Source organism: Myotis myotis, unplaced genomic scaffold, assembly GCF_014108235.1.
Source record: "Myotis myotis isolate mMyoMyo1 unplaced genomic scaffold, mMyoMyo1.p scaffold_m19_p_3, whole genome shotgun sequence".
NCBI lineage: Eukaryota > Metazoa > Chordata > Mammalia > Chiroptera > Vespertilionidae > Myotis > Myotis myotis.
In genome coordinates this window covers 209,975,289-209,991,750 of record NW_023416335.1, presented here as the reverse complement: position 1 = coordinate 209,991,750, position 16,462 = coordinate 209,975,289, and the positions used below count along the sequence as shown (strand labels likewise).

The following is a 16,462-nucleotide window of genomic DNA, read 5'->3' as shown; positions in this document are numbered from 1 at the left end:
GACTGAAAATCTCTGATACACACACACACACACACATACACATACACTTCCTAAAACTTGCTTTTCTCATTTAACAATAAGACTTAGAAGATTTGCATATGTAGTATGGATGTACCTAGGTTTATTTAAATGTTTACTACTAATAAACCTATAGGTTATTTCTAATTTTCTGTTGTTAGAAACAATGAATGTAATGAAATCTCCCCAAGTACATCTTTGTGTATACATCCAAGTACTTCTCAGGAGTAGTTATCCAGAAGTTAAGCCACTAAATCAAGAGTAGATTCATTTTAACTTTTAAAGGGTACTGCTGGCCCTAGTGGGGGCGGGGGACATGCCTCAGTCAGTTGGAGCATCATCCCATACACCAAAAGGTTGTGGGCTCGATTTCCAGTCAGGGCACATCACTAAGTTGCTTGTTCATTCCCCAGTTGGGTGCATATAGGAGGCAACTGATCAATGTTTCTCCCTTATATTGATGTTTCTTTCTCTTTCTCTCTCTCCTCTCTCTCTCTCTCTCTCTCTCTCTCTCTCTCTCTCTCTCAAAACATATCCTCAGGTGAGGATTAGAAAATAATAAAAGGCACTGCTGAATTTCTTTCTAAAAAGGCATACCGAGCCCAACCGACATGGGTCAGTGGTTGAGTGTTGACTTATGAACCAGGAGGTCACAGTTCAATTTCCGTCAGGGCACATGACCAGATTGTGGGTTCCATCCCTGGTGAGGGGTGTGCAGGAGGCAGCCTATCAATGATTCTCTCTCATCATTGATGCTTTTATTTCTCCCCCTTCCTCTCTGAAATCAATAAAAATATATTTAAAACATAATAATTTAAAAAGGCATATTGACAAAAACTTCCTCTAACAATTTATAACAATAACCATTTCCCACATCTTTCCCAACACTTAAGTTTTTCAATCTTTTTAATATTTGTAAATCTTTGGAAATAAAAAAGTGTTTCTCTTTTCAAGTTGCACTTCCCTGACACTAGTTGAGTAGAACAAACACCTTTTCAAATGTTTCTTGGCCAGCCACTCTATCGCCTCTATTAATAGGGTATTCATATCTTTTGTCCATTTTTTCTTTTGGGTTGATTTGTACGAGTTCATATATTCTGAGTAAAAGTTATTTTTTTTGTATTTTTTTTTAATATATTTTTTATTGATTAAGATATTACATATGTGTCCTTGTCCCCACGTTACCCTCTACCCCCCACCCCCCCCACCCCCGCTCATGCCCTCACCCCCCCGTTGTCCATGTCCATTGGTTAGGCCTATATGCTTGCATATAAGTCCTTTGGTTGATCTTTCCCCCTTACCCCCACCCTCCCCTACCTTCCCTCCAAGTCCCGACAGTCCAATCAATGCCTCTCCGTCTCTGGATCAGTCCTTGTTCATCAGCTTATGTTGTTCATTATATTCCACAAATGAGTGAGATCCTGTGGTGTTTATCCGCTCTCAAGTTCCATCCATGCTGTGGCAAATGGTAAGAGTTCCTTTTTCTTCTTCCTCTTCTTAAAGAATACCTTTCAGCATTTCATATAATGCTGGTTTGGTGGTGATGAACTCCTTTAGCTTTTTCTTATCCGTGAAGCTCTTTATCTGACCTTCTATTCTGAATGATAGCTTTGCTGGATAAAGTAATCTTGGTTGCAGGTTCTTGCTATTCATCACTTTGAATATTTCTTGCCAGTCTCTTCTGGCCTGCATGGTTTCTGTTGAGAAATCAGCTGACAGTCGTATGGGTACTCCCTTGTAGGTAACTGACTGTCTTTCTCTTGCTGCTTTTAAGATTCTCTCTTTATCTTTTGCTCTTGGCATTTTAATTATGATGTGTCTTGGTGTGGTCCTCCTTGGATTCCTTTTGTTTGGGGTTCTCTGCGCTTCCTGGACTTGTAAGTCCATTTCTTTCACCAGGTAGGGGAAGTTTTCTGTCATTATTTCTTCAAAAAGGTTTTCAATATCTTGCCCTCTCTCTCCTTCTGGTACCCCTATAATTCTGATGTTGGTACGCTTGAAGTTGTCCCAGAGGTTCCTTACACTATCTTCATATTTTTGGAATCTCTTTTCTTTTTTCTTTTTCGGTTGGGTATTTTTTGTTTCTTTGTATTTCAAATCTTTGACTTGATTCTTGGGATCCTCTTTTCTGCTGCTGGATCTCTGTAAATTATTCTTTATTTCAGTCAGTGTATGCTTAATTTCTAGTTGGTCCTTTTTCATGTCCTCCATGGTCTCCCTATACTTATTGAGGGATTCATTAAATTTATCGGCGGTTTCCATAAAATTCTTGAAAAACCTTATAACCGTGGCCTTAAACTCTATATCCAATCGTTTGCTTTCCTCCATTTCTGCCATTTGTGACCTGTTTCTTTGTCTCCGCATTTTGGCAGCTTCCCTGTGTTGATAGAGTGGCCCTGTGCGCCAGGTGTCCTGTAGGGCCCAGTAGCTCAGCCTCCCCAGTTACCTGGGGTGGACACTCTTGGTGCACTCTTGGTGCCTTGGTTGTTGTAGAATCACTGGGAGGAATTGACCTCCAGGCCAATTGGCTGTGAGAATCAGCTGTGTCTAAAGTGGGAGAACTTCTGTGCTGAAGACACCCTTCTGGGGCAAGACTTGCTTCAGTGGGGCTTTGGTGCTCACTGAGTCTGCTCCCTGAGTGCGTCCCTTATGGATCTGAGGAGTTGCAGTCTGGATGGACTCCCTCTGACCACTGGGTACAGTGGCTCCTGGATCTAAGCAGGTGCTAATTCAGCCTCTGCCTGAGGCCACACAGCAGGAGCCACGAAGAGGCTCAGCTGTGAAGCAATGCAAGCCGCTGCGGGGCCTTGGGCCTTCTCTTGGAAGTTCCAGGTCTGCCTGGTTCGGCTGCAGTTAGGTACATTCACATGCAAAAGCCTCTGCCGCAGCCTGGGTGGGGCGGGGTCTCAGGGAGTCAGAGGGCGGAGAAAGCGGCCATGGCCGATTCTCCGCCCGGAGTCGCGCATCTCAGTGTTCCGGTAACGGCTGCAAGCACCTCTGAGGGAAAGCCGCCCTCAAGTTCGCTCGCTGCCGGACAGACCAGCTTCTCCCCGTGTGAGACCTGGGTCCCCAGAGACTTCCCGGAACCGGAGTTCAGAGCAGTCGGGAGTTTGTGATTCAAAAAGACAGCCGCGTCCTCAGGCGCCACCCCCTTTCCTCGCGCGCGCGCGCCGCCGTACCTCTGCACTTCACCTCCGCAGCGCCTCTGGCTCTCAGCGTGCTTTTCTTTCCTTCTAGTTGTGGAATTTACACTCAGCCAGCCTTCCTGTTGTTCTGGATGATGTTTGCTCAGTCCTTTGCGGTAATTTTCAATTGTTGTGTGAGGCAATAATTTCCCGGTGTTTACCTATGCCGCCATCTTAGTTGCTCTCAAAAGTTATTTGTTTAATATATATGTTGGAAATTACTTTCTCCTAGTCTGTTGCCTATCTTTTAACTTTGGTCATACAGAATTAAAATAAAAATCAATATACTCAAAATTATATTTACTTTATGTTTTCCTTGATTGCTTCATTGGTTTTGGTATTCTTAAAGGCTTTTCTACCTCTAGACATCATTTTCAATGCTGCATAATATTCCACTGTATGGGTATACTATAATTTATGAAATTCTGTCCCTATTAGAAATTTAGGTTGTCCCATCCCTTCATTAATATAAAGAATGCTGTGAAAAATAAGTGTTCAACTTGATATTTCTAACATTTATCTTAGTGCCTACAAAAGTGAGCATAATAAATGCTTCTTGGATGGTAGAGGGGAAAAAGTAAAAAGTCACATTCAAGATATATTAAAAAAAAAATGCAGCTCAGCCCTACCTGGTTTGGCTCAGTGGATAGAGCGTCCACCTGCTCATGGGTCCCAGGTTAGATTCTGGTCAAGGGCAAATGCCCAGATTGTGGGCTCAATCCCCAGTAGGGGGCGTGCAGGAGGCAGCCGATTAATGATTCTCTCTCATCATTGATGTTTCTATCTCTCCCTCTCTCTTCCTCTCTGAAATCAATAAAAATATATTTTTTAAAAATGCAGCTCAGCCCTGGCTAGTGTGACTCAGTTGGTTGAGCATCGTCCTGTGCACTGAAAGGTCACTGGTTCACTTCTCATCCAGGTGCATACTGGAGGCAATCAATGTTTCTCTCTCTCTCCCTCTCCATTCCTCTCTAAAATCAATAAAAACATATTTTTTAAAAATGCAGCCCAATGTCAACCAAATTATTGGGGGAATTAGCCTTATCAGTCTACTTTTCCTTTAGCCCATCTAATCAAGAGTTGACTTTGCTTCTAAAATCTAGGCATGGAAGTAAAGCTTCACTTTCCCCCTAAGACTGCCCTTCCAGAGGGTGGGACAACTACTTGAGAAAGGTCTTTAAACACATACCTGAGTCCTCCTCCTTATCCTGACTTCAGTTTTAGGGTTCTACTTTGGTTGGTGAATCTTCAGGGTTTAGTTCTTAGAAGGTGGTGAATGGTGCTGAGGAGATGAGGTGGAAAGAAGAGAAGCATCATATCCATCAGGCTGGGCTGCCTCAGGATTGTGAGAGTCAGCTCTATTTCCAGCAGGTGGAGCTTCATATCCGTGAGGTGGGGCTTCATATCCTGGAGGTGGGGCTTCGTATCCCGGAGGTGGGGGTCCGTATCCAGGAGGTGGGGGTCCGTATCCAGGAGGTGGGGGTCCGTATCCCGCTGGTGGGGCTTCATATCCTGGAGGTGGGGGTCCGTATCCCGGAGGTGGGGGGCCGTATCCCGCTGGTGGGGCTCCATATCTCACAGGTTGGGGCCCATGGACAACAACTGGGTAAATTGAGAAGAAAAGAAAAAATTAGTTACTTTTTTCTTTTTTAATGTATTTTATTGATTTTTTACAGAGAGGAAGGGAGAGGGACAGAGAGTTAGAAACATCGATCAGCCGCCTCCTACACACCCCCCACCGGGGATGTGCCCGAAACCAAGGCACATGCCTTTGCCCAGAATCGAACCCGGGACCCTTCAGTCCACAGGCCAACGCTCTATCCACCGAGACAAACCGGTCAGGGCTACTTATTTCTTAGAGTGAATAAGGAATAAGTGAGAAGGAGGAAGAAGAAAAAAAATTATGCTGAAGCAAACTAACACAGGAAGAGAATCAGGCAGAATAATGGTAAAACCAGATACTTCAGCTACCACTAGTTGAAACTTTATCATTTCCTGTTGTGGAGGGATTAAAATAAACATGAAAATAACCTTACAGTTAATCTCTGCATTAATTATAGCTGTGTATAGAGAGATACATGTTTTACTTAATAGTTTGTTTTGATTATAAAAAAGTAATACATGCTTAATGAGGAATATGTATTTGGAAAATGGGAAAAAGATGAATTTTTAAAAGTCATCTATAATGTAATCATAACATACAAAAACTTAGTATTTTCATGTATTTCTTTGTAGAACATCTGTTAATATGTTTATGCAATCATGATTATAACTGTCTAATTTTTATTTATTTTAAATGTTTTTATTTATTTCATAGAGAGGGAGAGAGAGAGAGAAACATCAATGATGAGAGAGAATCATCTATTGGCTGCCTCCTACACCTCCCCACACTGGGAATCGAGCTCGCAACCCAGGCATGTGCCCTGGCTGTACATCGAACCAGTGACCTTTCAGTGCAAGGGATGACACTCAACCAAGTGAGCCACATTGGCCAGGGCTTACTCAGAGACTTACTTTAGATACAAAGACACAAATAGATTGAAAGTGAAAGAATGAGGAAATAGATTATGATGCATATGTACAGTGAAACAGTATTCAGCCACAAAAAAAATAAATAAATAAAGTGCATGCTATAACTGGGATTAACCTAGAAAACATTATGCTAGGTGTGATAAGCCAAACACAAAAGGTGATATACTGTATGATTCCTTTTATGTGATATATTCAGAATAACCAAATCCAGAGACAAATAGCAGATTAGAGTATATTAAGAGGTGTTGAGAGGAGACAATGGGGAATTATTACTTAGTGGGGAATTATGGAGTATTTTATGAAGTGATAAAAAATTTTGAAACTAGAAAGCTGATGGTTGCACCACATTGTGATTATACTAAATACCAATTGTACATTTTTAAATTGTTGTATGTTATGTTCTATGAATTTCAACTCAATAAAAAAATTTATAACACCTTAGCAACATTTTAGATTTTGAGCACAGTATTACAGTTTAATAACCTTTTAAAACTAGGTAACTATTAAGGTTACAAATAAGTATCCTTCAGTTGTATACAAAGCTAAGTGCCAATGACATGCACGTCATGCTCCAAGAAGAACCCAAGAAAGGGCCCACATTTTGGGGTCTGTTGGCAGCCCATTAGGAGACCCTTTGTGGTCTACCAGTAGGTGGTGGACATTTGAGAATCAATGATCACTTCCCAGTAACATGACAGCAGCTGTGGACAGGCACAACTGTTAAAGGGCACAGGGCATAAAGCCCAGGACTGGAATCCTTAGTGAGGCTGAAGGGCATAGTGCAAACAAGATGGCGATGCTTGTGTGAAATGGGAAGGGGGAAGTGAACAGCAGCATATGTTTTCTGCTCAGGCTGCAAACAGGAAGTAACTGTTCCCAATAATGGGAGTTGCCTAAGTATGTTCCATATCTGTATATTATTAATTAAAAGTAAGCCTGAAACTTACCGACTTGCCACTGGGTTTCAGTCTGGAAATGAAGTCACGTACTCAACCATTTTCCAACCTCCAAACCTCTGATGCTTCTCCTGCCAGTAAGGTTGGAGGCAAGCTAGCAGTGAATAGATCTTTGAACCCCTGGCATACTTTTCCACCTCCCAGGAAGAACCTTATGCCAAAACTTACCTGGACAAGACGTCTGTTGGTTGCACATCATGTTCCCCTGCCCACTAATGATAAACTGTCCTGGAGCACCAAACCAGTAAGTTATTCTTTGAAGCGGAGTTCCTTGGGCAGCTGAAAAAACAAATTTGGCAACATTCTTTTTTAAGTCAAATGTATAGTAGCTATCAACCAGATAATTAACTAAGTATTAACTATCACCTTACTTGAGTGTTCAACAATGTTTCCAGGATACAAGATAAAGAATATACCTCGCCCTTGTCCTGAACTCTATGCTTCTTGAGGGCAGAGGTTGTGGCTTATTTGCCTGTTTATTTAGGGTCTAGCACAGGGGTGGGCAAACTTTTTGACTCGAGGGCCAAAATGGGTTCTTAAACTGGACCGGAGGGCCGGAACAAAAGCATGGATGGAGTGTTTGTGTGAACTAATATAAATTCAAAGTAAACATCATTACATAAAAGGGTACGGTCTTTTTTTTTTTTTAGTTTTATTCATTTCAAACGGGCCGGATCCGGCCCGCGGGCCGTAGTTTGCCCACGGCTGGTCTAACATAATGGCACCCACCGTAATAGGTATTCAGAAAAAATTTCCAAGTGAGAAATTCTATCAAGTTGGTAAGATATATCTATTAAAGGCCAATTTAATAGCTGTGTGGTACAGAGGAAAACACTTCTGCTTTTCTCCTTCTCTTTTGAGGGCACTTGTGATGGCATCTGAGGCCCACTAGATCAAGTATGTCAAACTCAAAGGCTAACATGGGCCAAATAAATGAGGCATGCGGCCACGAGTTTGACATGCTTGCACTAGATAATTGAGGATAATCTCTTCATCTCAAGATCCTTAAATTAATAATATCCAAAAAGACTTCTTTTTACAAATAAGGTGACATTCACAGGTTCTGAGGATTAGGGTAAGGATATATCTTTGGGAGTCATTATCAGCCTACCACACTGATTTCTGGTCATATCACATATGACCAGAAGTAATGTACACCAGTTCCAGGCCTAGACCGTGAAAACTTCCCAGGTAAGATCTCCTCTCTTCCACTCTCTGCCAGCTTATCCAACAGGCCATGTGTTATGTGTTAAAGATGGCAGATACTCTATTACCCTGGGTCCCTGAAGGGCTATGTGAAACAGATTACTCTTTTAGCCCTGCTGATTGGCCTTTATATAAGCATTAATATCTACTATTGTCTTAAACCATTGATAATCTGGGGTTTACCTGATTAAATAGCTGGCATTATTTTAAGTAATTCACTATAAATCTAAAGTTGTCCTCCTTACCCCTGATATTCTCCTTTTCAATATCCTATTAGTAGCCCTTTCTGGAAGAAGTAATTATTTTATTCACTTATATATTTGCTTTTTTTTATATATTTTATTGATTTTTTACAGAGAGGAAGGGAGAGGGATAGAGAGCTAGAAACATCAATGAGAGAGAAACATCAACCAGCCGCCTCCTGCACACCCCCCACTGGGGATGTGCCCTCAACAAGGTACATGCCCCTGACTGCAACGGAACCCGGGACCCTTCAGTCCGCAGGCCGACACTCCATCCACTGAGCCAAACCAGTCAGGGCTATTTGCTTATTTTTTATATGATTCTCACTAGACTAAGTTTACAAAGGCAGGGACCATGTCTACCTTATTCACCGTTGTGTTCCCAATCATCTCACCTAGTGTTTGACACACAGTAAGTATTCAATATGCATTTGTTAAAAATATAACTCAAAGGCCCCTGAAAAATCCACTCTGCAGAGGGGAAGGCAATCTTTCCTGGTCAATAAATCAGATCATGAAGCACAGTGGATAGTTAATTCCAAAGGCCTCAAGGAAGCCCATCTCACAAGCCCTGAGTCTTGCCAGGGGAGCAGAGGTAGGTTCCCACACCTAAGCCATAATACCATGAGACCCAGAGCAGTTCCAGACACTGGGTCAAGTTTATATAAGTTGACTAAATCCTTCCAAGTGGCTGTGCAACTGCCTACCTTTGCAGGCCAAGGAGCAGATCTCTTAAAAAAAATGTTTTTATTGATTTCAGAGAGAGGAAGGGAGAAGGGGGAAGGAGAGAGAAACATCAATGATGAGAGAGAATCATTGATTGGCTGCCTCCTGCTCGCCCCTTACTGGGGATCAAGGCCAAAACCAAGGCATGTGTCCTGACCGGGAACAAACTGTGACCTTCTGGTTCATGGGTCAATGCTCAACCACTGAGCTACACCAGCTGGGCAAGGAGTAGATCTTAATGTGAGCACAAAGAGGATCCCCCAAAATTGCCTCGCCCTTAGCCCATAATCCGAAATATATGTCCTCCTTAGTACTACGAGGCCAAAACTAAGAAGGAACTCAAGACCCAGTATGCAATTGCCCTGAGTTCCCCAGACATCTGAAGCAAAGAGAAATTGGACTTCAAAGGGTCCCCTGACCTTGGGTTCCCCATAGTTGTACTCCCTTTATCTGCCAGGACACCCTGTTATCCATTGTCAGGCTTCTGGATCTCTCTTTACTAAAATCTCCCTTGCTAAGACCAGCAAACTCAAATTTCCACACGCTATGCACACTTCTCAGTCTTCATTTTACCAAACATTTCTACAGGAGCTGCCACAGATGACCACTCTGTGTTGCTTGAGACTTTCTCCTCTCTTGACTTCCAGGATAATGAACTCACTTGATTCTCCTCCTACCTCCCAGTCAGCCCCTTCTCAATCTTCATTATAGGTCACTCACTCCTCCTTGCCCACTCCTTAAATGTTGAGGACCCTTGGAATACCATCCTTAATTCATTGAATGAGCTCATCAATCAGATGGCTCCCAAGATGACCAGTGTGCTAAAGATTTCCAAATCAGTCTCTAGATACAGTTCATCTCTGGAGCTCTGAGCTGCACATCCACTGGCCCCTTGCACTCCCATGTACCTCACACCTGTATTAAGGGATTAGGAGTGTAGGCTCAAAAGGACACAAAGTCCCTTATATAGTATTCTTGCCAAAATACATAATCTGAATATAATAATGAAGAGACAAACCCAAATTAAGAGACATTCTACAAAACAATAAGCCTGTATTTATTTTATAATTTCAATGTGATGAAAGATAAAAAAGGCTGAGTCCAAATTAAAGGAAAACAAAGAAGTAAGACAACTAAATTCAATGTGTGATTCAGGATTAGATCCTGCATTGCAGAAAAAAAGTGCTATTAGAATTAGGAATAGTAATGGAACAATCATTTGGATTTGAATATAAACTATATTAACAATACTGCTTCAATGTTAAATTTTCTGAATTTAATAAGTACAATGACTAGATGCGAGAAGGGCCTTGAGATACACATTAGAACATTTAGGCATGGAGGGAATGATCTTTGTGACTTCCAAGTATTTCAATAAAAACAAAAGGGGGAAAACAAGAGGGAAAAAGATAACGCAAATGTGGGAAATGTTAATAGGGTAAATCTAAACGAAGGGTCCGTAGCAGTTCACTGTAATATGTGTGTAACTTTTCAATCAATTTAATTGTCCCCAAAAATAAAATGTTTAATAAGAGAGAATGAGGAGGTTTAGGGTTTAAAGTCCAGCTCCATCACTTACTAATTGTATAGCCTTGGGAAATTATGTAACCATCAGTGACTCAGTTTCCCCATATAAGTCAGGGATAATTATTAGCGCCTACATTATAAGGTTTTTGTGAGGATTAATTGATACATGTAAAGGGCTTGGAACACTCCAGTATATGCTGAGCATTGAATAAATGCTAGCTAGTACTAGTTCTAAAATTAAACTCATTTCCTCTCACCCTGGCCAGTGTGGCTCAGTTGATTGGGCGTCATCCCCTGCACAAGAAGGCTGCTGGTTTGATTCCCAGTCAGGGCACATGCCCAGGTTGTTGGCTGGATCCCCAGGGGGAGACATGCAGGGGGGCAGCCAAAGGATGTTCCCCTCTAGATGTTTCACTTTCTCTCTCCTCTCCCCCTCTCTCTAAAAATCAGTAAAAATAATTTTTAAAAAACCTCATTTCCTCTCCAACTTAGACTGTCTCTTATATCCTTTTTGTTTTGTTTCATTAATCCTCACCAAAGGATATTTTTTCCTTTGCTTTTCAGAGAGTGGAAGGGAGGGAGAGGGATAGAGAGAGAGGAAGAGAGGGATGGAGGGAGAGAGGGGGAGGGGGAGAGAGAAACACATCGATATGAGAGACACACCAACCATTTGCCCGCTGCACATGCCCTGGTTGGGTCCAAGAGTGAACCTGCAACCCAGGTATGTGCCCTTGAATCGAACCTACAACCCTATGGTGCATGAGCTGACACTCTAACCACTGAGAAACATCAGCCAGAGTTCTTATATTCCTGACCATGGTTTATAGAATCATGATCCAGTCAGTCTTCTAAGCTAGAAACTTCACTCCATCCTTCTTTGTGTCCTAGCACTTTGCCCATGTCTCTATTACAGCATATGTTATGAGATAACATACTTGCATGTCTGTCTCTACTAGTTTATGTTAGTCTCAACTAGATTGAAGTTGGGAATGGAAGGCAAGGGAGAAAGGGAAAGAGCACTCCAGAGAGAGGAAATATCATGAAGGCTCAGCGATGAGAGAACAAGGTACAAAGAAGTCCAGATGGATTGGAGTACAAAAGGTGAGAGAGTGAAGAGCATGGAGTGAGGTTAGACTGAATAAATTTATATCATACAAATTATTTGTATTCAAAATTTGAAAGAGTTCTCTGGTACCATCCATTAGAGCAGTGCTACCCCTTCCCTCCTCTCATCAAAGATGGGGACTAAGCCCAAGAGAAACAAAGGCAAAGCCAGAGAAAAGAGATGACAAAAAGGCATGTGAGGGGAAGAAGAGCTAAGGCAACCAGGGCTCCCTGATGTGAAGAGACTAGTCAGTGCTATGAGACCAGCATTTGGATGGATAAAAGATTATGAGGTGCAATTAGTCATTCAGGTGTCTGGTTGGTAAGCTCCCACTAGATTGCAAACTCCTTCCGAACGGGGAGGGACTGAATAATCGGTTTTCCCAGCAGATTGTATTGTACTCAGCACATACTATGTAGGCTCAGGAAATGCTTGCTGCATAGACATTAGTGCATGTGCAACTACAAAGTGCCTACTCATAGAGACCAGAAAATCTTAACTGGGTAACAGTCTTGCTTCAATTCCACAGCCTCAAAAACCCAGAGTGCTTAACAGTCTTATCATTATCGCTCACCAGCAGAGGCAGCTTTCATCATCAACTGGGCAAATCTGATGGCACCTCCTTTTCTGAAGGATAATTTAAAAGTAGCCTGTCCTTCCCAGCCACCTGGGGGAAGAAACGGCACACACTCACTAAGAGGCAGGCTGGCACAGCTGGTAACTGGACTAACGCAAACACTGACAGAAACATTACCCAAGAAGCAGGGTGGCTGTCTTTCGCTTGAATTCCAACATGAGCCAAGTCTGAATCTTAAACCTTCTGGAAGCTTTTAAGAAAAAAAAAAAATACACTTCTGACTGTAAACACGTACCATCTGGAGCTGCCTGAATGGTTCCTTGAATGTAGATGGGGGCAAAGACTGGCTGTTCGAGGGTGCAGTTGCTCATCAGATCAAATGGCATCATAAAAGAAAGCATGGGATCACTGACTGAGTGTAACGTCACGAAGATCACCTAAGAAAGGAAAGTAACTTTGAAAAAGGAATGCAATTTGTCCATAGTTTGAGACATAAAAATGTCTAAGGTTGTTTGCTTTGGCATCCTGGCCTGATGAAAAGCATCACCCATTTTCTTCTATCATTCTTCAACATGGAAAATCTCAAAGTGCAAATGTTTGAAAACACTTTGAAACTCAATGGTTACCCTCTTTCCATTTTAAGGAAAACAATGTAGAGTTAATGAAAATTGAAGTATAAAGGGAAATTACCCGGTATGAAGTGAGAAGCACCGTTCCCCTCTTTGTACCATGAAAGAAATTGGATCCTGGTGGTTGCTCTGGGAAGGAGAGCTCCACATCACTACACTGATCCAAGACACTGCAGAAAAGCAAGGGCAGACAGCACACAACTTAGAAGTTACATCAGGTGACAAACATAGAACTCCTGGCACAGTTTCTAGCCTGGACAAATACTCAATAAATGTTAGTTGCTGCTACTACTATCTTTATTGACATAAAAAGAATTTAAATTATTTTATTCCCTAACAATTCACATTTATTCTTCTCCATTTTTATCTCTTGATTACAACATTCTTTAAATTTTTCGATTGTATTTATTGAAAATCAGTCAGAAATCTTGTATCTTTTTTATTTTTTTAATATTTTTATAAGTATTTTTTAAAAATATATTTTTATTGATTTCAGAGAGGAAGGAAGAGGTGGAGAGAGAGAGACAGAAACATCCATGATGAGAGAGAATCATGGATCGGCTGCCTCCTGCAAGTCCCCCACTGGGGATCAAGCCCACAACCCTAATCGAGTCCACAAGCCCTTGACCGGAATCGAACCTGGGACCTTTCAGGTCACAGGTCGATGCTCTATCCACTAAGCCAAACAGGCTAGGGCTTGTATCTTTTTATAAAGATTTTTTTTTAATTGATTCTGAGAGAGAGAGAGAGAAACATCGATGTAAGAGCGAAACCTCCATGGGCTGCCTCCTGCATGCCCCCTACCGAGGATCGAACATGCAACTTAGTTATATGCCCTGACCAGGAATCAAACCAGCAACTTTTTAGTGCCTAGGACAATGCACAACCAACTGAGCCACACCAGCCAGGGCTGGATTATTTTTCTTATAAAACTACTTGTATTCTCTCTGTTTATTCACAAATGCTTATACTTCTTGTGCAGGAACTATCAAGCGCTGTGCTAAAGGAAATGCTAAAGCAGGTAAGGCATGCAGAATGCTCCAGAATCCTCTCACATGCTGCTGCCGCTGCCATTCACGTTCTCCCCTCACTCTTAACCTGAAAAACTTGGGTTCATCCATAGAATCCTATTGGTTTTTTTCTTAGTAAAGATTACATGTGTTGCCGAGACCGGTTTGGCTCAGTGGATAGAGCGTCGGCCTGCGGACTGAGGGGTCCCGGGTTCGATTCCGGTCAGGGGCATGTACCTAGGTTGCGGGCACATCCCCAGTGGAGGGTGTGCAGGAGGCAGCTGATCGATGTTTCTCTCTCATCGCTGTTTCTAACTCTCTATCTCTCTCCCTTCCTCTCTGTAAAAAATCAATAAAATATATTAAAAAAAAAAAAAAAGATTACATGTGTTGATTAGTTCAACGTCTTTCCTAATGATCACAAGGACAATGTCTGCCTTCTTTGCCACTGCAGGCTTAGCAAGTGGTGGGTGCTACTAAATATTTACTGAGAGAATGAACAACTGAATACGTGAATACGGGTACTAACACGAGCAATATATGACAACATAAATGGCACAAAAATGTCACGGCAACTAAGTGAAAGGGGAGGTTAGTTTTGGTTGAAGTAATTAGGAATGACTTTATAGAAAGACTGAAATATGAGCTGATTCTTAAGGGGTGAATAGTGTTTCAAGATCTTTTTTTGGTTAATTCTCACCTGAGGATATTTTTCCATTGATTTTTAGAGAGAGTGGAAGGGAGGGGGAGTGACACAAACATTGCTGTGAGGAACACGGATTGGTTGCTTCCGGCACACGTGCGAAAGGAAAGAAACATGGACTTATTGTCCCACTCAGTTAGGTATGCACTGGCTGATGCTTGTATGTGCCCTGACCGGGGGTCGCACCCACAACCTCAGCGTATGGGGGCGATGCTCCAACCAGCTGAGCGACCCGGCATTCAAGGGGCTCAGTGCACCTGAGCACAGCACCTGGTGTCAGGGCCGCACTGCCAGGCGACTCCAAAAGACACACGAGGGCCACCCCCGCGGAGAGGGGTGTGGTTAAGAGGGGTCAGGCGGCGGACAAGCAGGACTCTGAGAAACTGGGGGCAGGGAATTCAGGGAGCGGAGTTGCGCGTGAGGTGGAGAGGCCAACAACCGACTCCCTCCAGACAGACAGCCTGAGCGCGGCCAAAGGCGGGGGAGCAGCAACCCTGCAGGCACCGAGCAAAACGACCGTGCAAACCCTAAGAGCCCCCCGCGGCCCGCCCGCCCGCCGAGGGAGGAAGCGAGCGCCATTCTTCCTAGGCGTCTTCTTTTGGTGCCAGCCTTTTCCATAAACAGCAGGCTTCTCCCTGGCTGGGCCCAAAAGGAAGGGGGCTTTGGGAAGTTCTGAAGACAAGGAGAGCCCCCCGCGCCCGACAGTTTGGAGTCTTTCTAGAATTTTCCACACAATGCCTCTTCCGCCTCCCGAAGTCCACGGCCTAGTTCCCCAGAGTGGGCGGAGGGAGCGCGGCTACGGCCGTCACCCTACAAAGGTCGCTACCTCGCGCCCAACAGCAGCTGCACCCACCGGCAGGGGCGGCTCACCTTTCTTCCGAGGTGACGCGCCCTCTCCAGGAGATCCCGCCCCGCCCTCAGTCACCGGCGGCGCGCTCCCGCCCTTCACACGTGCGAGGCCACACGCTTCCGCTGGCGCCACCGCCACCTCGCGGAGCAGGCGCGAGGACGTGAGGACGCGCACGCGCACGAGTCGGAGGCGGCACTAAGCGTGAAGCGTCGGAAAAGGCGCGAAAGCCCCTGATTCGCTGAGAGCTCGCAAGCCGCCGGCTCTACCCAGGCTGTCCCCGCCCCCCCCCCCCCTTCCCCCCCCCCCCCCCCCGCCCCACACAGCACCCGGCTTCCCCGCAGGCACCTTTCGCCGTAAGGGATGTAAGCCTTGCGGCGGTTTTCCGTGTGGCTCTGGTTCACCGCCATCTTGCTGGGGGGGGGCCCTCCGGCCGCCCCACAGATGGGAAGGGGCGGGGCCTGCACCAAGCCGAGGGCCGGGCTGGAAAGCGGAGGGTGGCGATTATGGCGCAAAGACAAGGAGTGAGCGGGCCGCTAGGCCGCCAGCCTAGTGAGCCGCAGTGATGGACGCCCCGGTGGAATCAGAGTTGAGACACCCGCCTAACCGGGAAGGAGGCGGGTCCAGGGAGTTGACTCCGCCCTCAGGGCACAGCGGGGTGAGTGGCCTTCGTGACCTTCACCTGCCTGCCCTGCCGCTGCATCATCAGCATGAACTTGAACCGATCCTGTCAGGAAATCAAAAAGCAGGCGTTGCCTCAGTCCTCCCAGGCCCGGGTCAGGAAGCTTCTGCCCTTTGGAGAAAGGATCCAGAATGATCTCTCGCTTCTAAGGTGGAAACTTTTTCCCACCAGAGAAAGCCTGGAACCAGAGCCGGTTTCTTATGACGCGGCCTGCAGAACCGGAAGTCAAAGCGGGGTCCGTGCCTGCCCCGAGGTGGAGAGAGCCTGTGCCATCCACCGCACCTGCCCTGCCAGGCCCGAGGGCGATCGTGGAGAGCCGGCGGAATACATCACACACAATTGCCTTGAAGACGAAAATGCTGTACATACTCTTATTTCCTTTCAACATCACAGATAGCACCACAGAACTTCCAAGGGAAAGGACGTGAACATCTGGATTACTGCAGTTCATCAAACTTAACATTCTGTCAGTTATAAGATGCACCATTTTTAAACGTACCACTAAGAAAAAAAGTTG

The 16,462-nt window shown here is 44.3% G+C and overlaps 1 protein-coding gene across 1 annotated transcript; it reads right to left on the bottom strand.

The window, feature by feature from the left end:
• Window positions 1-4,458: 4,458 nt before the first annotated feature.
• On the bottom strand, window positions 4,459-15,673 carry WBP2NL (WBP2 N-terminal like). The gene is made up of 6 exons (XM_036297593.1): window positions 15,612-15,673; window positions 12,765-12,873; window positions 12,370-12,511; window positions 12,072-12,164; window positions 6,860-6,970; window positions 4,459-4,805 (listed from the first exon to the last, which is right to left on the bottom strand). The coding sequence occupies exons 1-6, from the start codon at window positions 15,671-15,673 to the stop codon at window positions 4,459-4,461; spliced, it is 864 nt and encodes a 287-aa protein (XP_036153486.1).
• Window positions 15,674-16,462: the final 789 nt, after the last annotated feature.